This window comes from Pangasianodon hypophthalmus, chromosome 10 (assembly GCF_027358585.1).
Source record: "Pangasianodon hypophthalmus isolate fPanHyp1 chromosome 10, fPanHyp1.pri, whole genome shotgun sequence".
Classification (NCBI taxonomy): Eukaryota; Metazoa; Chordata; class Actinopteri; order Siluriformes; family Pangasiidae; genus Pangasianodon; species Pangasianodon hypophthalmus.
Genome location: NC_069719.1, coordinates 28,383,666 through 28,409,012, shown reverse-complemented (window position 1 = coordinate 28,409,012; position 25,347 = coordinate 28,383,666). Strand labels below are relative to the sequence as shown.

Sequence of the window (25,347 nt, the reverse complement as noted above, 5' to 3'; positions counted from 1 at the left end):
AGGTATTAATTGGTATAAAATTAAAATGGAATAAAATCAAATAATGTTTACATTTCATTTGAATCATAAATTTTATAAATGCAGAGTATTTCTGATGGATCTTTCTTTGTAAAGACGATTCTGCTGTTTATTGTATAATTTAAATACAATCTCTGAATTTTGTTAGCAGCCACTTCTCAGGAGTATTTAGAAAGATTTTTAAATTAATTTATGAATTATTGTAGCTGTACATTAAAAGTGTAGCATCTATCCCAACATGTCTGTTATACGGGTGCTGGCAAAAACTGTAGAAAGGAGAAGACAATTGCAAAAGACTTGTAAGAATCGGGTTATAGATTCTCACGGTTTCCTCAGGAGCAAAAGTGGATATAACTCAGCTGGACTGGAAGAGATAATGCTGTCCCTCATTTATTTCAGTAGGTTACTATATACTCACGTAGGGCTGACGGATTATTCCGTTGTCAATGAATGAAAGATCAAATATTACACTTATAATATATAGCGGTGGTACGACACATCCGCACACACGGCAAGGGGCACGAGAGAGAGAGAGAGAGAGAGAGAGAGAGAGAGAGAGAGCACACATGACATCATCATAAGGCGATGATTACAGACTACAATTTTCTGTTGCTTTAATAGAATGTTAACACTTTGATATCATTTTATATGAAGCGTAGAGGTGTGTGCAAGATTACTGTTTTTTTTTTTATTATTTTTTATTTCACACTGCCCGCTCCTGATTGAAAAACATTCACTGAATGTTTGATGCTTGCTTGTAGTCTTTCGATTTTGGATTTGCCCTTGGTTTCTGAATATCGAATGTCCTGTGTATGGCTTTTGGACAGTTCTGGACTTTCATTCTTTCTTTCCTGTGCATGGATTCTTTCTTTCCTGTGCATGGATTCTTTCTTTCCTGTGCATGGATTCTTTCTTTCCTGTGCATGGATACACACACAGCTCCCGAGTCCTGTACGATACAACTACTTTGTGATCACACTTTTTCCCCCTTTGGTAGGAGTCTGAGATCATGAGATCATCATGCATGTAAAATACAAATGCAAATGCATTTAAACACAAAAATAAAAAGTAAAACAGAAAGTAATTATAATTTATAAAACCAAATATCCTATTCTATTTTTAGTCTATTCATTAGTGTTGCTTGTTGCACTTCATACATGAATGTGGGAAGTTTATTCAGTCTTTGATACATGAGAGATGATCAGTGGTGCTGAGTTTTTACCTCCATCATTTGCACAAGGACAGAAATATGGATAGAGTTTCTCAGTGAAAGACTGACCAGTGAAAGAGCAGATACGAGACCTGGCTTCAGCATCATAAAAGGAGACCAGACCCTCCTCATAATGCACAAACACTCCCACCTTCTGGGGTTTCTCTCTCAGGGAGAGGCGGACATAGAGATTATTACGAGCAGTATACTGATTCCCGTTCCTCAGAATTACAGTCCAGAATCCATGCTGAGGTTTAAACATCTCAATCATCCCCTTCCTGTTAACAGATTCTCTGACCACTCCTAAACTTCACATGGTCTTCCCGCTGACCTGCACCTCATAGTAAAACCTCCCTGAGGAGAAACTCTGCTTTCCCAGGATTATGGAATAATAAGTGAATCTTTTCGGGGTGTCTGGGAGATTCAGACAGGATGAGACCAGAGTAAGCTGTATCAGGATCCAGGGTCACATCCACTGAGAGAGAGGGAAAAAAACACATGGTTTGTGATATGCAGGTAAATAATAATAATAATAATAATAATAATAATAATAATAATCCAGTATATCACGTTAACTACAATTTAAAAAAGCAGTTTTGTGGAAGATTAAAATAAATTATTGGCCATCGAAAAAAGGACAGGATGTTTCATTTTCTAAGACTTTTATCTGTGTTTTATTTTGTTGCCAGTTTTTTGAGTTGAGTGAAAGATGCAACGTCCTCCTCAAAGAGAAAGGTTAGATGAAGAATAAAAACACTGTGTGGTGCTGTTAAATAATCAACAAAGTTACTATTACCACCACAAAATTGATTACTTTCATATTCCTGCACATTCTGAGTTGTTTTGTTCCACTTACACTACAGCAACTAAAGAACAACACATCATACTTTTTATCAGTTTATAGTTACATTTTATGTTGAGGAAATAAGAGGAGAGTATAAGTGGAATAAAACACTTCAGGACATGCTATTATAGAAAACTAATCAACTGCGGAGTGGTAACAGCACTCCTCGTCGTGTTGGGCCACATCACACCACTCTGTCGTGATTTATTTTCCTATAACATCATGGGCCATTGTGGTTTATTTCTTACATATAACACAGAAAACAGAAACTGCAGTGTACCTGCATGCTGCTGAATCCTCTTCAGTTCTGTGGAGAGTAATTACAACACAATATGACATTTATTAGACTATATGTAGTTTCAATGTAAACTTGGAATCACATAAAACTATTTTTATTACTCAATCACAAATGAAACAATCATCATCTAAAACACAGATCAAAAGTTTCTCACCCATTTCCTTCAGCTTCTCATTCAGCGTTCTACTGAGTTTCTCATTCAGAGTCTCCTGAAGCTGAGACAGAGTTGTCTTCACAGCGTCCATGTTCAGTTCGGTGTTAATCCTGATCTCAGTCCAGTTCTTGGTGTGTGGAGAGCTGCACAGTGACGGATAAATCTACAGTAGAACAGGAGAGAGGAGAAATCCCTCAGCTGATGTTCTGTGATCTTCTGCATTGTGGTTGAGTGATTGAGAGAGGAACACTGACCTGTAGGAGGTGGAGATGATCGTCAGTGTGTGAGAGCTGCTCCAGCTCGGTGTCTCTCCTCTTTAGATCATCGATTTCCTGTTCCAGCTCTTTAATGAGTCCTTCAGCCTGCTTCTCTGCTGCTTTCTGCTTCTCCTCCATCACCTTCAGCAGCTCAGCCTGACTCCTCTCAATGGAGCGAATCAGAGCGGTGAAGACTTCAACACTGTCCGATTTCTCTTTCTCTGTGTTTCTCTAAAGAAGGAAGAGCATCTCACTTTTACCAAAAAAGTATTAAAATCTATGAGATTCATCATGTAAGAAAAATGTACAGAGTGCAGCAGATATCATGTTTCATATATCATGTTTGACTCACTTTGCTGAGCTCTACTGAGTGATTGATCTCCTGGATCTTCTTCAGTCGGTCCTGGATCATCTCCTGCACCTCTGCCTGTATCTTTCCCAGCTGACTCTGTGGACAGCAAAAAGAAAAATCATTCTGGATTTTTTTATTCCTAAGCTAATAATGCACCTTCTTTCTTTCACCATATCAATGATTACATGTTTTTTTTTAAATCCATACAAGTCCCTGTGACTGAGCTAACTATAGAACTATGGAAATGGTAACGTATTAGAATGAGAGCATTAATATAAACCTGTGATTTGCAGCTGCACTAATGTTTTTTTTCATCATAGTTCATTCAAATGAATATAAAATGAAAAGGATCAGCCTGATGAAGTAGAAGCAATTGATTTTTTCCTCCATGAGACGAGTAAAAAAACGCAGCAAAGCAAACTGCTAACAATTAAGCTGTTGTACCAGTTACCACCACTGGCTAATAGGTTAGCTGGTAGTCAGTCATATAAGTTTTAGCAAAATCTGAAAAATTGAATTGACAAATAATTTCTGAGATTTTTTATATGTTATCTTTCCTGTGCACCTCAAAAAATGAGAAGGAAAATAGTTTTGAGAGTTAAAATGGTGAAATTGTTAATGGACATTGGAACACCTTACCCTTCAAGGTTCTTGTAGAATTAAAATTAACACACTAACAACAAAGCAGATCTACTCACCTTCTTTATAGGAATAACGTTGTGATTCTTATGTTCTCCCTCAGTGCAGAACCGACACATACACGTCTGATCATCTCTACAGAACTGCTCCAGAGGTCTCTCGTGCTTCTGGCATATGTATTTCTCCAGGTTCTCCACTGCATTTATTAGTTTGTCTTTCTTATATTTTGGAACATTGTTATGAAGCTCCAAATGAGACGTACAAAGAGCTACACCACAATCCAGACAGGTTTTCAGGGCCTTCTGCTTCTCACCAGTGCAGAAATCACAGAGAACCTGAGATTTGTTGAGAGCAGTTTTCTTCCTGAAGTGATCTGCAACCTCTCTCAGTGTTGTATTAATCTTCAGTTCAGGTCTCTTGGTGAATTTCTCTTTACTACGGACAGTGACAGTGTAGACTCTTAGCCCAGCTTTGTGTGAGGCAGCTCTTGCAGAAGCTGTGTCCACATGGAGTGGTGACGGGATCAGTGAACACGTCCAGACAGATAGAACACTGTAACTGCTCTTCAGACAGGAGGACACTCGGCATGTCATGCTCCGCAGTTTCAGAGACTTAAAAAGAAAAAATAATGTACGTTTATTTAATAGAAGACCAATATTTAATGAGATTTTTCAAAGTTTATTTTTACTGTTTTTCTGCTTTTGCCATCTTTTTTTATCACAGAATTATCTGTAACACTTTTTGTGCCGATAAAAACAATGATCTTAGCAGTCCTAGCTTGTATGGGCTAATTAACTAGCCTAGCTTGCTCTCAGATGAAATAAACACTGGTGTAACTCAGGTAATGAGAAGTTGGTTTGCCTTCTCTGTACTTTTGGAGGCAGAAAATCAGAATTTGAGCTGCTTGTGCAACTGGTTAAAGCTGGATGTCACATCACATGCTGGTGAACGTCTTAAAAATTGACGCCTCCCAACTTGCGACCTGATTGGTTGGGAGACTAAAAAAGTGCTTGACCTTACTTGTCACGCAGAGCCTCAGTTATGATGCAGAATGACGAAAGACATTTCTAGACTGATCATCTGGAGCAGGTTAGAGTTGGAAATGAATTCTGTACAAAGGTGCCTCTAAAGGCAGAACATATATAATTAAATGCACATACAGGACACGCCCAAACGTATGTTGGTTAGCTATTTCAGTTATGCAGTACTGAGGAGTTTAGTGACTTTCAGCCTGGTACCTGGCAACCTTTCCGACAAATCCGTCAGGTTTCAGCCATAGTGAAATGTAGACATCTACGTTTAGAGGTATTCAACTGAAATTTATACAAATTCCAAGGACAAAATGCCTTGTTTACAAAGCAAGTAACATGACTGAATGGTGACAACTGTTAGCTTTTAATGCCTAACCATTAATGATTAGTTTTTGAATATAAATAAGACAATTTGTCTGTGTTATTTATGTATGTTAATGTTGAGTTGTGTAACTTACAGTTAAATGGTCTTTCTATGCTGTGCCTTCTGTCTTTTCTTGGTTCTGCCATTTCCTTCCTGCTTCACCTTTTTTTTAAAAAAATCCTTTCAGCAAGAAATCACATCAGCCAGTTTACACATTTAATACGACTTTTAAATATAGAAATCTGCATTAAATATAAGCACGTCTTCCAGAGACCTTTACATGGTGATCTTTATAAAAATCTTATATTGTATTTTACCACAGCGCTGTTAAATTCCGCATTCTGATTGGTCAGACGGTGTTGATGCATTTTCTATAACGTTTTCTATGAGCTTTATATTAATGCCTTATCGTTTCTATAGTAACAGCTCATTCACAGGGACGTGTACAACAGATGTACCAAATAAACAGATTAAAAAAAAAAAACGTGTGTAGTTGTGGATTTCTGGAACATTTCTGGAAGGAGTCTCCAGTGTCAGCGCTTTGTAACAGTCAGAGGTAAAGCTGTACCTTAAAGTTTTCTGACATCTTCAGGACAGAGGAGTTTTCGCTTCTTTGCGGTTTCTTGGTAACACGACACGCTGCGTTTTTTTGGTCTTATCAACTCCAAAACAGAGCGTGTAACAGATAACTGGAACTAACTTATATTGCGGATGTTCCATGATATTAACTGTAAATATAACCGTAGAGATAGAGTATGATGTGTCATACTTTAATAAATGAAAGATTGTAATAGTTGGAAAACTGCTGTGGTGTAAGAGAAATGAAACACTTTGGGACGTGCTGTTACAGGAAAACAATCAACTACACGGAAGTGACAGTGACTCTGATTGTTTTTCTCTAACAGCATGACACGTGTAGCAAAGCATTGCGTACTTCAAGCTGGCTTATTAACATACCTGACAGGTGTAGTCACCAAGCATGAAACTGAATTCATCCTGAGTGTTATAAGCACATTATAATCACATACATACATACATACATACATATATTATTATTATTATTATTATTATTATTATTATTATTAGACATTAACACCACATTATGGAATCTGACACTGATTTCTCACATCAGTAATCATGGTAAAGTGTTCTTTAGGCTACTTAATGAAACACACCTTTACCTTACCTTTTTTTTTTCCAGAGTGTCAGAAATTCTCCTGTGTGTGTGTGTGTGTGTGTGTCTGTTCGTCTCAGAGCCGCTGAATATGAAGTATTTAGATCCAGGATTTAAAAGAAAAGACTAAGTTTTCCAGGTGAGTGTGCACTTCCTGACTTCACTTCCTTTCTAGTGAGCTTTTTCCATCTTATTCATTTTAACAGACTGTGACGTAATGGAGGGCGGTTCCTCCTTTTAACATGCAAATGAGCTTATAAATAATTCAGCAAGTAAATGATTACAGTTTTGTGCATCTTTATAAAACCTAATAAATGACAGCAAAGAGAATAATGCTGTTAAACAAAGCAGAAATAGGGAAGACTTTGCTTCAGCTGTGTGTATGAGGTGAGCAGTTCTGAACCTTTTTCCTGAAGCACAGACACAACAATGACATGAATGCAGTATTTATTTGTCAGTAAATATTTATAGTGCATTAAACAATTATTTAAATACATTTTCTGAAATACAGTGCACAGCTGCACTCATTTATTGATTAGATGGTGGAATAAGGTGTATTGAATGTGTCTTCAGTCACATCCAGGTCAAATAAGAACAAGCAGTGGTCATAATATGGCAAAAGAAAATGGCAATGAGTCGTTTGAGAGTCGACTCTTACTGTGAACCGAGTCAAATGATCCGACTCACTGCAAAGAGCAAGAATTCCCACCACTTCCAGATATTCCTTGGATTGAATGAGGTTTTTATTTCACACACTAGACTTTGTGTGTTGTACTTTTTGTCAAAAAGATATTGAATCTCAGGAAGAATTCTTCTACCCTTGGAATATTGTTCTTTTGAGACAGAATGCATGAGTGGTTAATTACAAAGAATATTTTAATATCACACTGTTAAGTCTGAGGTTGTTGTGAACAATAAAGGGGTTGAATTTTTGTATATGTAATAATATTTTGATTATGGGTAAATTTTACATACACAAATGTAGATTTATTAAAGTTGCTCCAAGTTTGGTGGCATTTAAAAATAACTTTTCAAATGAATTTTTTAAAGCCTTAAAACAACAATTTAAAAAAAAGAGAAGTGCCTTAAGACTCTCTGAATTACGTGGGAGGAGATACACCTCGATTAACCTTCCTTAAGCTCAATTTATTTGTTATTATAGTTTTCTTTTTATATATTTAGGTATTTATTATTTGTATTGTATTGTATTGTTTTTTTTCTCTCCTTGTTAAACTATGCTGCTTGTTGGTGTGAGCAGCAATGAGAATGCCTGTTTGTTATTTGAAGATGTTTAATAAAGATTTATAAAAAAAAAAGTATCTGTGTGAAGTGCGTGAAGAAGTCCCGCCCCATATGCCCTGTGATTGGCTGATTCCGTAATTCGCGGTGTTTCATTGGTGGAAAAGACGCTATTCTGCAGTGAACGCGGAAGTGCAACCGGAAGTTCAGAGCACGGCGCTGGGGAGGAGGAGGACAACGTGTTTCACTGTTTGGAAGAGGTCAGTTCCAGTTTATAGCTGTTTCTTTTATTAAATTTATCTGTCTGTGATTTTTCATGACAATTAATCACTGATTATTGTTCACCTTTCACCAGTTAGCGTGTTAGCTTTAGCATGCTCGCTTGTTTTTATGCTATGAGTGATGGTTAGTTTTGAAAAAACATATTATAGATGTATTTTAGGCATGTTGCACAAACTGAGCTAATATCCATAAATTTTAATTTTATTAATGAGACTTTATAGGGTCGTTTACAGCCTGAAAGCCTGAAAATGCATCAGTAAAATCGGAATAGCGTTATTAGCGATATTGTGCAGACATGCAGTGTGCTGTTTTAGCCACTAGATGTCGCTGCTGACTGCGTTTTTAGCACAACGTCCGCTACAACTTTAAACAGGTTTAAAGCAACTTACAGAGAAAAAAAACTAATTATATCAACATTATAGTGTGTTTTATCAAAGAAGAACAGGAGTGGATGAGCATCTGAGACATTAATATTTAATCTCTACAATTTTCAGCTGTTTGTTTGCCAAAAAAGGGGAAAATAAACTATAAGCTCTTATTGTTCCAGGATTCTCTTTTAAACAAACAACAAAAAATATTTAAAAATACTCTGATATCTGTAGCTACAAATGTCATTAGCTGCATTTGTGGGTTTTTTTTTTGTTTGTTTGTTTGTTTTTTGTTTTTTTAAATCCAATTTGTGTCATGCTAGTTTATTGTACAGTCACTTAGGTAGATTTAGTAAATATTTATTCATGTTTCTCGGTTAAATTTACCCTGAATAACTAAAATTTAATGATCTTTTGAGAAAAGTTCTTTCTCATCTTTAATTCTTAGTTGTATTCTTTATAATTATGCGTATTGTAAATATGTCTGTCTTGCTGTGGGATGTAGTGATTCTACTTTTTCCCATTTTTAAAAAATTGTTGATATCGGAGACAAACTGATCTTTGGTAAACGAGTGGAACAGCATGTCAGAAGCGTGATGATGGGCGTCTTCGAGACGGTTACTGTTCTGCGTTTATGTGCAGGTGGCAGCATCCGGGAAAATGACGTCCTTTCGTCTGCCTCCTCTACCAACCATCAGCGAAATCATCAAACTGTATAACCTGCGAGCTCAGAAGCAGCTGTCACAGAACTTCCTCTTGGACTTGAGACTCACAGGTAAGACGGCGTAAACCTGTACCTGCTGCAGGTGCGTTAGTGGGATTTACAGCACAGCAGTGTTAAACGCTCGATTCTAATTGGTCAGAAGGTGGTAATAAACTGTTCACTTCAGAAGAGAGGCAGGTGAAAGAACGACTGATTATAGCTGCTATAACGTAAGTGAGAACAGGAACTATCTCAACAACATTAAAAGTAACTACAAATGGATAAAAAAAGTACAGCCTGTTATTCTTTAATAAGTAAAATTGTAATTTTTGGCAAATTGCTGCGGTGTAAGAGGAATAAAACACTCTGGGACGTGCTGTTAATTAAATAAAATAATCAGCTTCAGGGTAACAGTAACTCCGCTTCATCACACCACTTCAGCTGTTGATTATTTTACTGCGTCAGCGTGACACACGGTGATTTATACCTGATTATGGCTTGGATATCGCTGATGCTGACTGTGGTGTTGTAGATAAAATCATCCGGCAGGCGGGGAACCTGAGGAACGCGTGTGTGTGTGAGGTGGGACCCGGGCCTGGAGGACTCACCAGGTCCATCCTCAACGCCGGTGCAGCTGATCTGCTGGTGGTGGAGAAGGACTCGCGCTTCATCCCGGGATTAAAGGTCCGAGCGTTACAGAGTGCAGAATTTTGCAACCCAGACATGAAAAGTTTATTTGTGTTTGTCTGATGAAGACAGCACTTATCAGTGTCTCTGTTTTCAGTGAGGTTAAAGTATTGGCACCCGTAGCATCACTCTGCCGTGTTCAGTGTATGTGTTTTTTTTTTTTTTTGAGCTGTTCCATAACGAGTGCTGAATTAGTCGACTAATCACACACATCACTAATCACACACATCACTAATCATCTCACAGCTTCCAGAGCTCTGCTCCATCACTTACAGATACGGTTATGTGATGGGAGACGGACACGGGGACTCGAGCTGGGGTTCAGATCCGTAACTGTACTGTGCCTCACTGCGCCGTGTAGTGTAATAAATAAACAACAACACTGAGCGCTTTGTAAATAAATAAATAAATCATTAATAATGATATTATAAATAAATTAAAAATAAAGCTCTGCAAATAAATAAATTAATAATAATGTTATAAATAAGTGAAAAATAAAGCCTTGCAAATAGATAATTAATAATAATATTATAAATAAATTAAAAATAAATATTTAATTGTTTGTTGATTTGCTTGTGTCAGAAAACTTATAAATAAAATATTAATTGTAATTGCAGTATAAATTTTAAATATATTCTAATTAAATTAATATTTTTATTTAGTTATTTTTTTTGCCTGTGTCAGAAAACTTAAAGTAAAATATTAATATGAATAATAAGTAATAAATAATAGTATAAATTAATACTACTACTACTACTACTAATAATAATAAAGATAAATAAATAAACTATAAATCAGAGTTTGAACCCAAGCGAAGGACGAGTGAGATTGTGAATGAATGCATCAGTAGAAACCGTTATTTAAACGAGCGAATGATTTTTAGCTGCAGGTTCATCAGTCACAGTTGTGATGAGTGAAATCTGATCAATTGTGCAGGTTTTGTCTGATGGTTTCGTCTGGTGTGTGTGTGTGTGTGTGTGTGTGTGTTTGAGCAGCTGTTATCCGAGGCGGCTCCAGGGCGAGTCCGAATCGTCCACGGTGATGTTCTTGCGTACGGGATGAACGCGGCTTTCCCAGCACACATCACGAAGAAGTGGGAAGAAGGTAAGACGTGTTTCATTGAAGCCGAGACTCTACGTGTGAATAACTGTTTACACGAAACACATCACAATGAACCTTCTCCTGCTGATTGCTGATTTTTAGTTTTATAACTGTAAAGAAATGTACGTTTATTTATTTATGAAAAATGTGTGTGTAATTTCGCATATGTAATAAAACCAAAAATTCGTCTCTTTTGATCTTACAATGAAAAGATTAATAAACGCTCTGAAGAGAGACTTTTACAGAACAGTGTGTTGAAAACCATTTGTTTATTCTTTAGTAAAGAATGTAAAGAAGGATTTTTGTCATTTTCAATATAAAATTGATCGTAAATCCAAGAATGATCGAGATTTTGCGAGTTTTCTCTGGAATATTCCTTTGATTAGGGAAAGGTGTGAACACGTGCAGGTCATAAACCGTGAACGACAGATTTTTGATTCTGAATATTGAGTTTTATGAATAAACATGGTTTTGTGTATCCACTGTAGTCAGTGAGGTTTATAAAGGAAGTTGACGTGTATATCATAATGACCTTTGTGTCAGGAAACAAGCTTTTCAGGGATACACAGTATGACATGATGTAACTGTGAAGTGGGCGGGGCTTAAAGCTTTCTTCAGTGTTCTTCAAGCTTTCTTTCTTAAAAGTTTAAGATTGAAAGCTGTGATCATGGAGTCAACAAAAACAAGAACAATGAAATAAACATTTTTCTGTCGAGCTGTGATGTTTCTACTGCTGCAGTTTAAGAGAAGAGCGATGTAGTTCATCTGAAAAATCTGTAAAAATAAAATAAAACAAAAAACGACTGACTTGCTGTAGAGTGAATGAACGTGAAGAGCCGCTGCTGTTCAGTGACATCGTGATCATCGGTGGTTACTAGTGTCTATTTATTGTTTAATCAAGTTCTTCAAATTGCTAATGTGATAATGACGTACTGTGTGTGTGTGTGTGTGTGTGTGTGTGTGTCAGAGCCTCCTAATCTTCACATCATCGGGAATCTCCCCTTCAGCGTCTCCACTCCACTCATCATTAAGTGGCTGGAGGAGATGGCCAGCAGGAGCGGACCGTTCGTGTACGGACGCACGAGACTCACGCTGACCTTCCAGAAAGAGGTGGCGGAGGTGAGGACACGGGTGGTGTTAATATATTAAATTCTGGATGCTGATTGGTCAGAAGGTGTTGATTAATTTTCTCTGACAGTAGCACAGCTGCAAATCACAGGTTTATATTAATGCGCTCGTTCTAATACGTTATCGTTTCTATAGTAACAGCTCATTGACAGGGACGTGTACAGCGCACGCTTCATATAAACGGATTAAAAATGTGTGATGTGGTGAAGTTTATGTAACATTGATGGAAGGAGTCTCCAGTGTCAGCGCTTTGTAACACTCAGAGGTAAAGCTGTAACTTTAAGTTTTCAGACATCTTCAGGACAGAGGAGTTTACGCTTCTTTGCGGTTTCTCAGTAACGTGACACGATGCTTTTCTTCGGTGAGGGAACGGCTGTTTATAGCTGCTATAACGTAAGTGAGAACAGGAACTGACTCGTCTCACGGAGGTTCAACAGCATTAAATGTAACTATGAACAGATAGAACGTACTGTGTAATGTGACGTTCTTTAATAAATAAAATATTTGGTGATCTTTGGCGAATTGCCGTTGTATAAGAGGAATAAAACATCTTGGGGACATTCTGTTACGGGAAAATAATCGACTTTGGGGTTGTAAGATTAACTCGTCTTCATCACAGCAGCTCGTCGCTCAGAATGCTGAGGGCTGTATCTATATTTTATTTATTTGTAGGATGCCATCTGTTTTGCAAAAAAAGCCAACAGATATTTTATTTACTTGTGTTTGGTGTTGAGCAGCTGCTTATGTTTGTTATGCTTTTATTAAAAAAAAAAGCTTTATGACAGCTGGAAAACCAAATCAAGCACAGGATGGATAAAATTTCTCAAAAAAATAAATCTAAAAAAAGTCACTGATCTAAAACATGTAGGAAAAGATCAGCTGAGTGGTTTGATGAGTATATGGGGTTTTACTGATATTTTATAATATTATTAATCATGATATTACAGCTGGACTGTTATTGTTGTGATAAAGAGGGGAAACATCTGTGAAACCCAACACACCCAATTACAGTCTTTATTTTGTCCTTGAGGGTGTGCAGACTTTTGCACTCTACCGTGTGCTGAAGTTGCACAGAAAGCGAAGATCAGCGCTGAATCTCTCGAGTTTAACAGCCGTAGGGATTTTCTTTGCATTCTGATAAGCTGCATAGATCGCGTGAGCTGATTAATGATAATTACACGGGACTGCTCGAATTAATTAGCTAATTTGATCCTGTTCGTCAGCGGCCATATGGAAACGCTTCATTTTCTCTCTCTCACACACACACACACACACACACACACACACACACACACGAAACCTGTGAAGAATCTATCAGACTGTGCAGACAGGATAATCACTGTGTGTGGTGCTGTCCCGGTAAAATAATCAGCGACCGTCTCAAAAACAGCATTTATTTTTATTTGTAAAAGAATGAATGAGTAACGTCATACACAAATCTTTGTCAATTACAATGTGAATAGTTGGTAAGTTACAGGAAAATAATCAACGATGTTATAAAAGTTTACTTTAAATGTTTTATTCCTGTTATACTACAACTATTTGCCAATTAATACAATTAATTAAACATCATTTTTTTTTTATCCGTTTATAGCTACAGTCATTTTGTTAGTTCCTGTTCTCACTTCCGTTATAGCAGCTATAAACACTCACTCCTTCGCCAGGCTCTCTTTCTCTCTCTCTCTCTCTCTCTCTCTCTCTCTCTCAACATTAATAAGAAAAAAATCGCAGCTTGTCTTGTTATCGAAAAGAAGCGGAAGCGTAAACTCCTCTGTCCTGAAGATGTCGAAAAACGTAGTTTTACCTCTGACACTGGAGACTCCTTCCATTAATGTTACCACTGTTGCTATAGAAACGAGAACGTATTAGAATGAGCGCATTAATATAAACCTGTGATTTGCAGCTGCACTACTGTAAGAAAATGAATCAACACCTTTTGACCAATCAGAATGCAGAATTCCGCAGTGTGTAATTGTGAATAATGATTAACATTGTAATTGTAGAACCTGGTGATTTCTGATGATGATGATGATGAAGTGACAGCAGTTTGTTGTCGTTCTGTTCCAGAGATTAACCGCGAGCACTGGAAGCAGACAGCGCAGTCGTCTGTCCATCATGGCGCAGTACCTGAGCTCTGTCAGCACCTGCTTCACCATCCCCGGCCGAGCGTTCGTCCCCAAACCCGACGTGAGTCTTTCCCGCTCTCCTCCAACCTTCCAGGGCTTTCGCCCAACAATCCTGCGCTGTCCTGTTTACAGTTAGAAGCTGGATTTCCCGCAGGCTCTCAGGAAGTTGCGTAACCGCAGCGGCTTGATACGGAGCCCCAGCGGGATTGTGGGTAAGAGGGCGAGAATTCCCTCTCACTCAAACGTCTTCTTTCTGTCGTCTATAAATATTTAACCTGAGCTGACAGAGATGAAGCGAATGAATGTGGGACGGAGGTTTTTACGTTCTCGTAGATGTAATGCCTCTTGCGTGTCGCTGATAATTATTTCATGACGCTTTTCTGAGAGTGTGAGCGCGGCCTCGGGGTTGCTTCAGGACTCTCACAGGAGCTCTTTGGTTATAATGGTAATTGTGCTCTAATTGCAATGCGCCGATTATGATACAGTTGATTTGTAATGGAGTTTTTTGGACGTCTAAAGCCATTCAGGATTAATTTGGCTTTGGGAGGTAAAATAATTCATGTGAGTATCGGCAAGTTCGTGATTTTAATCTGTTTCTGAAAAACAAAGTCTAAAATTATTGTTTTAATTAAATAAGTATTAACTAAAGGAAAAACTGCGCTCTGAAACCCATATTTGTGATGTGTTTAGCAACGTGATCTGGTGCTAATTTCTTTTTGGTTGGTGCTGTATTTTATTATTCCTGGTAGAAGTTAGCGATTATGTGATGCCACAAGGGACACTGTTATTGCTATTGCATTTAATAGGACAAAAAAAATCAATAATCTCAAACATATCTCAAGAGAGCTCCTTTTCTCACTCGTGTACATTTTTCCAGCAACATTCAGCATTATATTCATGAGAAATCCAGCGTAGAAGTAGTGGAGACGTTGCTGCAAACGCTGGACTCAGAATGAGTCCCAGAATGCAATGCAGCTATACGATGGCAGAGACTCGGCTCGGCTAGTTAGCGATCTGCGAGATGGTGTTGACGAGGTGAAAGTATTAGTGTGAAAGCTGAAGCTTCAGAAGCTGATCTGTGTGAGCAGAGTGTAAAGATGAGGAGGTGAGAGCTGGACAGACTAAAGCACTAAAGCGCCGCCGCATTTCACTCTTTAGGTAGAGATGAAGGGAAGGCTAAATCCCACTGCACCACGATCAGCATGGCATTGTGGGTAATGTAGGAAAGCATTAACCCGATTGAAAATAGAGCAACATGATGAAAGAAGAAAGAAATTTAAACTTTAACAAGTTTAAATTATAATAAAACTTAAACTGGGTTAATCCAGGCTTATCTGTGATCATTTACGTCCCGAAATAATTAAAAAGGTGGAAGGAACATTTGTTTTTATTATTTATTATTACATTTATGTTTTAGATATTAATATGGACTTTTCTTCCACTTTTATGTCACTGAGCTTTTTCACCTGTGTGACCTCTGTGACCTCTAATCATGCGTCGTTTTGAAACGTTTGTTTCTTGAAGCTCCGCATTGCATTTAGAGGTGAATAATTTCTGCTTTGTTGATAAACACCAGCACGTTGCGGTGGCGCGATTGTTCTGCCGTATTGTTTTAGCTGGAAATGAGCAGGAGCGGATCATCGAGGCTGTATAGCCGTGATAGGATTTGTGAAGTGTTTGCATTTCCTCTCCGTGTGGGTTTATTATACACACCCTGCTTTCTTCCTGGATTAAAGCTGCTGTACTGTTTTAAGACAATAGCGTAGATGTAGTGTTGTGTAATACAATGTGAGCTTGGGTGTGTTAATACACTCTGAATAAAAAGGGATGAGCCGTGCTATCAGAGAGCGGCTCGAGAGCAGGTTTATTTATAATCACAGGAATGAAGTGATACTGACGTGCTGCTAGACGTGTTTCTAACGTGCCGTGCTTTATGTCTGGCCGTCGTGTTTCACTGCTGCAAGGCTCCTTCTTCTGTCACGTTGAGTGACTTCGCTCGTCCTTGAAGGCTGCCGTACGTGCTGATTGGCTGAGCTGTGTGTGTGTGTGTGTGTGTGTGTGTGTGTGTGTGTGTGTGTGCGAGCGATAGAGCGATAGAGCGAGAGAGAGAGAGAGAGCGCGAGCCACAGGCCCTCTATACTCTCAGCGTACGCCAACATGGATCTCACACACACATACACACACCCTCCTACCTGACACTTTATTTAACATTAACACGCACACACACGCACACGCACACACACACACACACTGCTTACACAACAGCTGCTCGTTAGGGCTGCACCATACCATCGTTTGTTAATCATTATTATGATATCAGTATTTGCAATCCTGATACTGTTTTAAAATAAATAAATTTTAAAAAGTGAGAAATAAAGAAAGAAAGAAAGCAGCAATAAATATTAAAACTGAAAGAAAATAAACCCAATAAATTTTATTTATATAATCAGCTGTCACGGATTTACAGTGCAGCTCAAAATGTGTACAAAGTAAATAAAAAAAAGAAACAAACAAAAGGTAGCAAAATATTAAATCGTTAAATAGGCAAATAATAAAAATTCAATAATTAACAGCAGGGAAAAAAGCAGAAAATAATAATAATCTACAATGTAAAAAATAAAAAAAGTAATGTTTTTAAATACAAAAATATTGTATTAAAAATACAATAAAATTGCAATAATTAAAATAATATAAAATAGAAATGTGATAAATATGCAATTTAATAAAAATTCATACAAAATAAATGTACAGCGTAATAAAGAAAATATTTTTTAAAAAGTAGAATAAATGTACAGTCATTAATGTAAGAGAGCTCTGTTCAAATCAAATCAAATATTCTTTATATTTGAGTATTTTATACTCTTCGTCTCACTACTTTATCATCATCAGTGCAGATGAAGCAGAAAAAAGTCAGTGTTTCAGCCCCATAAATATGGTAGAGGATGAAATCTTTCCTGTTTTTATTTATTTTTTTACTTCCCTGACTTTATAAGGGTGTGGAGTTTTGCGTTCATCCACAAAAATGTATGAAGAATAATTTCGGTGTGTTAAAATTAAAGGTGTATTTGAATAAAGTTTGCGTTTTAATTTTCACCAAATGCTTGTGATTTAGTTTGTTGTGGGGAAAAAATGTGTACTAACAGTTATACTTAATATTTTCAAAAATACATTAACCCTGAAAAGGAGGAAAAAATTAAAAATGTAACATTTTTTTTTTAACATTTTAAAGATTGAGTAAGAGCCTCAATCCTGACCGATCTCAGATATTCCTCGTGATCGATTATTTCTGGTTAAAATAATTGAATATTATTCCAGGGCATGTTTTGTCCACTCATGTCCCTTTTAAAAATATTTTTTTGGGGAAAAAAAAACCTTTCTGGAAATGCTGTTGACTTAGAAAACGTATCTAATTAGACTGTTAGCTTTGCATTTAGTATTAGGGTTTTATTTCTCAGTATATTTCTTTCTTAAACTCTAAACTATTCACTCTTGAGGCGCTGTAGATTCCTGTCTGTGTCACACACACGCATAAAGCACGGAAGCGCTTCAGGCTTTTCAGCGGCTTCTGCATCCAAGCAGCGGCGCTTCAGAGCCATGATGGACATACGCTTTGTGACCTGACCCTGCAGCAGTGTCCCCTACGCACACACACACACACACACACACACACACACACACACACACACACACACACACAAGAGAAAGTGGCCAGAGATAGATTAATGATGGCGATCGATCAGGCAGCCGAGCGAGGCGTGGAGAGCCTCGAGCACACGCTTGTCCTGACGAATGCCTCCGTCAGCTCCACTCCCGGCCTTCGGGGGATGAACTCACACACACACACACACACACACACACACACACACACACAAAAGCGACACTCACCACAATTCAATTTTTAGACAAATTGCCGAAGTATGCCGCACTATTATAGAGGTTTTAGACCTGTAATAGTGGTATCATTTTTATTTGCGTTAGTGCCATACAAAAGATATGGCTAGTCTATTCATTTAAAGCTTGTGTATGCATTTTTCTGGCCCTGATGCTCAGCCGTGCCCCCGTTTCCTAAAGACAACTTTAATTCAAAATTGCCCTTTTTTTTTCCCCCTTGTTAGATCGTGTCCCTAGTTACATTGTGTATGTTTTTATCAGTAACTCAAAAAAATTCTTCCATTAAACTGCAGTGGTTTTTTTGTATTTCAGGAAAAATTATTGTGTTGATTTGAATGTTTTTAAGGCATTATTTAAGCATTATTTGAGTAAATAACTACTTATGGAGAAAACAGTACTCTGTCAACGTAAAAAATTCAAACCAATAAATTTGGCAACTTACAGTGTGGTAACCTAAAAGTACTAAAAGTACTTGTGTATTTTTTATATATATATATATATATATATATATATATATATTTTTAATTTTTTTAAATTAAACACGCTCTAAACATTCGCAGCAGGTGCTAGTGATGGATCCTGTCCCAGGTTACCTTGTATATGATTTTACAAGACAAAAGTAGGAGTAGAGTTATTAAATTTCATGTTATTTCTAGACAAAAGAGGCAGGGCTGAGCAGTTCTGTTCCGTCTGTGGGCGGAGCTAATTTCAGGGCCAGAAAAATGCAAACAGAAGCTTTAAATGAAGAAAGCAGTTAGATCCATTGTAATTGTATGGCAATTGTTAATAGGATATTTTTCTAACATTCTCATTTCACACACATTAATTAATAATAAATAATAAAATAATATATTTCCCCTGCAATAAGATGAATGACCGTGTGAACATAAACTTTTGTAGTGTCTGGATCTTAGCTATAACGGACATATGGCATCTTTTTCCCCCAAGCACCTGGTGTTTATTGTAAAATGATTATCAGAAATTTTTGCTATACTGTATGAGTTACATTACACATTATTTTTAAAAACTGCCTCAAAAGGCATATGAGCTTTAAACAGAGGTGTTGAGGTCAGTTCAGGGGGAAGGAGATGAATTGTCAGTGTTTAAATTACAATTGTAATTCACCTCACAAACAGCAGAGGGCACTAGAAATTACAAACTGCTGCTTTAAACTGCTTCTTGCGCTCCATGATTATCAAGCACTGGTGGATTTTTCTTATTTACATTAAAAGAGGCCGTTTTATTTACACGTGTATAGATTCTTTATCGACAATGAACTTTCCATACAACAGAATAGAACAGTGACCACCCCGAGGATCACAGCGGCCATTATGATAAATGAGGCCAGATCTGATCTCAAAATGGGGTCAAATGAGGTATCAGGGGTATACAAAAGCCCGTGGCAGCTTTCCCTTAATATATCAAGTCTCAAGGTTAAATCTAAAAATACGCCTGTTTAAAATGAAGCGCTTTGGAAGTTGGACGCTTAAATGGTTCAGGAGAGCAGGGAGCTGGATCACGGCCAAATTCCTTTACGTTCCCGCCTAGAACATGGTTCTGTTTATAGAACGGAAGAATGTAGATGTATTATTTTCTAATCAGCAGTAATCCAAGCTTCGGTGCTCTTGGCTAGGCAAGGTCACTCCGAACGCTATGCAGTAAATCCTCATAATTCAGACAGTATCAGATGAATATTCAGTAATTTACGGTGCGGCCTCGGTGTACGCAGCCGTTGTGGGTTCTGTAATGATGTCTGGAGTTTATTGCGGAATTGAGTGGAGTGAGAGGGTAATAAATCTCACTCCCTCGTGCCTCGGTAACAGCTTGATTTGAAAATTACTGGCGCTTTTTTTTTCACTGTCCCAAAGTCCACTGCAGTGTGTGCACGGAATAGCAGGACACGCGGGGCTATACGTTACAAGAAAGGTAGAAAAGAGAAAAATGGTGCATTGTGGCTTGTGAGGCAGATGGCTGAACGTGTGCATCGGTATGTGATGCTCAACACCTCCCACCTCGTGTGCTCGTTACGGAAGGTTTAACACTGCAAAACAAAAGCAGATTTATCCACGCCTTCTGAACATCCCAGAGAATATTTACACCCCGTGCATAATCAACCCTCGCCCTGCTCCAAAACAGTTTTTAATTTTTTGCTGATGAACAACGCTCAGCCGACTGAGACGACTGTAAATATTCCCCGGATGCAGTTCTATTTATTGCATCCTTAACGTGAGGATTTCATGCAAGAGCATAAAAAAGCCCCAGAGCAGTGAAGCAGTGCTCTGTGAGGAATATTACAAGCTGTGAATTGTCAGATAGGATTCTCTCCCGGGCCCGTCGTGCCTGTCTCAGCAGTTTACAGCCCACCAGGCAAGGGCAGGATCATCAGTCTTGAGAGATGTGCCCTGAGGTTAGAGCTGCTGAGGCATCAGGGAAAGGTCAGAGAGTGTGTGTGTGTGTGTGTGTGTGTGTGTGTGTGTGTGAGAGATACACAGCTATATTCTCCCATATCATATCTTATCCCGTTTGAGGAAAAATTGCCCCCTGTTTCTGAAAGATAGCACGGCCGTAATGGATTGTCCTCGGGCGAGTGTTATAGCTCGCCATTAACGCTGATGCAGATTCGATGTCTGGAGTTGATTGTTGCTCGGTTCCATCATTCCTGCACTCATGTTGCCTGCTTGAGTCATTTCGATGGTTCTTCATACTTGGTGAGCAATGTTTTGGTGTGTGTCAGACATCATTTCGTCATTTCCCAGCAGCACAGAATTGGATTAAAACTGGACTCTTTTCTGATCCAGCGCCGTGTACCGTCCAGCCTCCCGACACCAGTGTGCTCCTGTCTCATCCACAAAGAATCGGTGCTCTTACGGGATTTCATTCCAGGCAGATAGGAGCCTTGTAGACCTAACAGTCCTTTTAAAAAGACAAAAATCAGTTAAATGCATAGGTAGAATCTAGTGCTTCTGTTTGCCTGGGATGAAAACATGCAGCTACAGCAGTCCTTTAGATAAACACAGGAGGTCAATGACTTAGACCATGGTCTATAGAATCATTTTCTCTAAGGAGACATTTATTTATCATTTATGGAAGGAGTCTCCAGTGTCAGCGCTTTGTAGCAGTCAGAGGAAAAGCTGTAACTTTTGATTTTCTGACAGAAAACTTTAAATTTTAAGAACGGAGTTGTTTACGCTTTGCGGTTTCTCAGTATCATGACAAGCTGCATTTTTGTCTAATTTAGTTTTGTGGCCTTTCCATAGCATTAAATGTAACTATAAATGGATAAAAAGTGTGACATGTCATTCTTTTAAAAAATTGTACGTGTTGGAAATTTTGCTGTAGTGTTAGAGAAATAAACCACTTCGGGACATGCTGCTTTAGGAAAATAATCAACTTCGGGATGATTGCAGTACATTTGTGTGCTGTAAGCTCTTGCTAAGTTCATTCAGAGAAATCAGTAACGGAAACGTCGCACTGCTTGAAATATGTGATTATATAAATAGGACAGCGCGTGATGCTAAACAAGGCGACCGTATTACGTAAATCCCGCTCCTCGGGAAAAAGAGCCAGTTTTATTGTCTTGCTTCTCAGACTCTCAGACTGATATTTGCGCATATATACGGCACCGTGCTTTTTGGTAGTCATGGAGAAACGTGCGTGTGCAGTAGCCTAGCAACCTGAAAAAAAACGCTCTTTTTCCACACGCTGTTTACGCCATTTCTGTCAGGTTCGTGTTGTCGATCTGTTTGTGGTGTCTGGGTCACGTAGAGAGGAGCCTGGTCTTGTAGGACTGAAAATAACTGCTGGGGAGTACCGCCAAGATGGCCGCCAAGATGGTGGACTTGCTAAACCCTGCATGAATTTGAGCCTTTTATGGACTGTTTATTTGGCACTCTGTAACTGTTGAAGGTTTTTTGATCGCCAGTCTTCTCAATGTCTCAGTCTAACTTGTATTCTTGTACACTGTGCATGAACAACTCCTGCTTTAATCCCACTATCCGAGTTCTTCTTTTTTGAGTTGTGGTTCTTCTCATCGTTTCTTCTTAATGTCTTTGGGGAGCTTTTGGACCTTTGTGAAGATGTCTGGTGTTAAACTCGCAGCACAGATAAATTAAAATTGAAAAGTTTAATGGAGAAAAAGTTTCAATTCTGTGCCAGTGTTAAAAGACCCTGAGGATTTCAGTCGTGATCCACAATCCGTCGCTTCTGCAGCGTAGTCCGGAGACCTATTAAGCAAATGTAGGTTAAACACACAGGACTCCTTCTTCATTCTAGATTTTCCTTGTGAGGTTTCATAACCGTTTATTTCCTGAATAATCGTAGCTGGATGGATGTTTGTTCCAAAGAGGAAACATGAAAAAGCCTCCGTGTCAATATTGATTTAAAGCGCAATTAGGCTGAAGAGGCAACCAGCCGAGGTACATGCCACTGGTATCTGTACGTACCGTCCTCATAGGAAGGAGCCATTTATAACGCGGGTTGCCGAGTTTGCCGGCTCGCTGTTGGGCACATTAGGCTGAAAGTGGATGATGAGACATGGCAGCTCTGTGAGGACACGTACAGGACGGCTCGGTCTGTGTGACATGGCTCACGGCGAGCCAATTTCAGCACCATCAACACACTCTGGGCTGCAATGTGCTGCAACCTGGATGACTAACCTGCTGCTCCACAGCCCACTGACCCTCATTACACTCCCCTCATTCTACACACACACACACACACACACACACACTCTCACACACTTCTCGACATCTCGTCAATGTATTCATGTGTACTGATGAGGAACCCAAAAAAGAAAATCTGCTGTCAATAGATGAGTCAGTGATGCCTTAAAGGGGCAGTTTGTAATGTTAATTAAGATGCCGTGTCATGGTGCTTTGACTCCTGGCATTTTTTGATACCGAGTGACATCAAGGACTTTTTTACCTCCTGATCAGTCAGGTCACCATTTGAGAGGCAAGCGAGAAAAAACAAATATGGAGGAAAAGTGGCAGGGAACAAAGAGTCGTCATAGAGATTTAGGACATGTTGAATAGGAGAATATTTCATTGCCAGTATTCCAGTGTTGCACTGTTACTAAAAATAACAGTATGCATATTTTGTAGACGTTCTCCGGTGAGTGATGTGACGTTCCACTTTAACTGTGACTGTCGAGTCACTCAAGCAGCTAAAATTCTCTTAATTTTCTGTCTCCAAAGCTACAGCGAAGGCAAACAACCTCCTCATCACCACCTGAGTTCCACTGATAGCCGATACTATCTAGGACCAATAAGAGCATAAAAGCACCAGTTTCTTCCTTTCAGATTTACATTTTTCTGGCCCAGAAAAGCCAGACTGGAGCTGAATCAGCTAGCTGCAAGTTAGGAAACATACAGTTTGCAGTGGGAACGTGAAAGCTGATTAATGTTTTGCAATTGTAGTTTGTCTTGCAGGCAGCAGGGGGCTCCAAAAAATTACAAACTGCTCCTTTAATCAAGAAGGAAGTTGAGAAAATCCAGCAGGGATATCTTGCATGTTCTCGTGTATGTAATATTGTTTTCTTTTCCGTAATCAGCGTTTCATTGTTCGTCCTACAGACGTGATGATGGATTTAAAAAGAAAAGAAGAAAAAGAAATATGTCTATAGGGATTAAACAGAAATAACACACCAGGTTACACACTGCACAGCACAGTGGGGTCTGGGGAAGAGGCGGAGAGAAAGAAAGAAAGAAAAACAAAAAGAGTTGTCAACAGTAAACATGGACATTTTATCAAATAAAGAAAATGGCTTTTTAAAGACAAATTGCATCCACAAAATAGTTTTATTAATAAAAAATATAACTACTTGCACAAGCAGACTGAAACAACAGCAGAGTCACATGTGAAGCTTATTTCTCTGCAAAATCAAGAAGTGCTGAAGCATCCACAAAAATAAGCTGCGTCTGTCCCCCCGAGAACCCTTCAGTTAGCCACCAAACGGAACCGCGGCCCTCTGCGTCCTGCTCCGGCCGCGTGAAGCTCGTGTTTTAATGTGCTAAGGAAAGGTACACTGCATAACATGGGTTTTTGCCTGACTCACTTCGAACACACTATTTACATTTAATCTGCTTTTTATTTAGCAATATTTAACCAAAACATCTGCCGTAATGTGGGATTACACAAGTAAAGGTGTAAAGAAAATGCTTCGTCTTCTTATAAAGAAGATTCACTATAAACATGCCTGGGTGTTAAAACTGAGAACTGCATATATACGTATATTCTCTTCAACAAAAACCAAAATCAAATCAATCAAGCTGCCAAACTGGCGAGAAGATATATATAGATAATATATATGTATATATATATATATATAATGTAAATAATATACTGCATCACAGAACTTTGCAGAAAGGAATCCCAAAGCATGAGAAATATTTAAAAAATATCCTCAAGTGGTGAATGGAAATGGCTTATGAACATGAAATGATTGCTTTGTTGGAGTTATGTAAACGTCCGTGTTGAACCTGACAAGATGGAGGATTCGTTAAATAACTGTTACATCAAATAACAGTACATTTATATATATGTGTGTGTGTGTGTGTATATAAATACCATGGATTTGGCACATTCACAGCTGAAACAATGGCAGTGTATGGGCAGATCAACAAGGCATGAGGAGGAGAAAATTATTGCGTCGAGTAATGCTAGTCATTATGGCGCGAGCGCTGGCATCGTGGGCTGAGGGGTGGAGTAATCCGCCCCAGGAGGGCATCTCCGTGCCCACTCAGCACGCCCACGGATGCCTGCAGGAGGGAGAAGCTGGGCAGAGCCATCTGCTCGCCTGTGGGAATCTGCTCGAGAGGAAGAATGCGCTGTGCCATCCATCAGGGCCAGGGCTTGCTTTGCCAGCTCAGAGCAACATGGAATAAATTCCTTGTCTCAGCAGAGCAGGAAGGCATGTTGAAGACGAAGGCTGAGAAAGCAAACACACACTCCTATAGTACAACATTAACACACCAAGAAATGGTGATGGTGTTGATGCACTGGATAAAAACCAGTATGCAAGGTAGCATCCATATGCAGGGGTGCCAACATTTACGGTTTAGCTGTAGCTTTACCATAGTGATGATGGTTGCTAATTCTTTGCTAAACCTTTTGTAACATAACTGGACTTAAATTTTCTTTAAAAATCTTTGCTACCGTTTTCGTGTTGCCGATGTCTGCACCTTTGCATATGGCCATGGAGGGAATGAGGACTGTGTGAGAGGATGAGTATGGCACTGAGAAATCACTGGAGCTTGAGATGAAGAGCCATCTCCTGCTGGTGCAAATCTGACGGCAGATGCACTGCTGATGGGAACCGGCCCAAATCATAAAGGGGGAGAAAACGCGTCAGTGCCAGCGTCAATATCAGCATCACTGCCATGAAAATTCCACCTCATCATAATATTCTGGACGTCCGAACTGCCTTCACTGTCCAGCGCTCAGGTTAGCTCCTCGCACCCGAGTGTGTTCTGGAGGGTTCT

The 25,347-nt window shown here is 38.8% G+C and overlaps 1 protein-coding gene and 1 pseudogene across 2 annotated transcripts in view; one reads left to right on the top strand and one right to left on the bottom strand.

Annotated features, from left to right (window-relative positions):
• Positions 1 to 22: 22 nt before the first annotated feature.
• LOC113533854 (E3 ubiquitin-protein ligase TRIM39-like) lies at positions 23 to 6,510 on the bottom strand (annotated as a pseudogene).
• A 1,260-nt stretch (positions 6,511 to 7,770) lies between these two features.
• tfb1m (transcription factor B1, mitochondrial) overlaps positions 7,771 to 25,347 on the top strand; it is a 31,211-nt gene continuing 13,634 nt past the window's right edge. For both annotated transcript variants that reach the window (XM_026926114.3, XM_034307888.2), the window contains exons 1-6: positions 7,771 to 7,840; positions 8,873 to 9,005; positions 9,466 to 9,617; positions 10,616 to 10,724; positions 11,689 to 11,840; positions 13,917 to 14,036. In XM_026926114.3, coding sequence (XP_026781915.1) covers positions 8,891 to 9,005; positions 9,466 to 9,617; positions 10,616 to 10,724; positions 11,689 to 11,840; positions 13,917 to 14,036 — 648 coding nt within the window. In that variant the 5' untranslated portion in view covers positions 7,771 to 7,840; positions 8,873 to 8,890. The remainder of the gene's footprint in view (positions 7,841 to 8,872; positions 9,006 to 9,465; positions 9,618 to 10,615; positions 10,725 to 11,688; positions 11,841 to 13,916; positions 14,037 to 25,347) is intronic.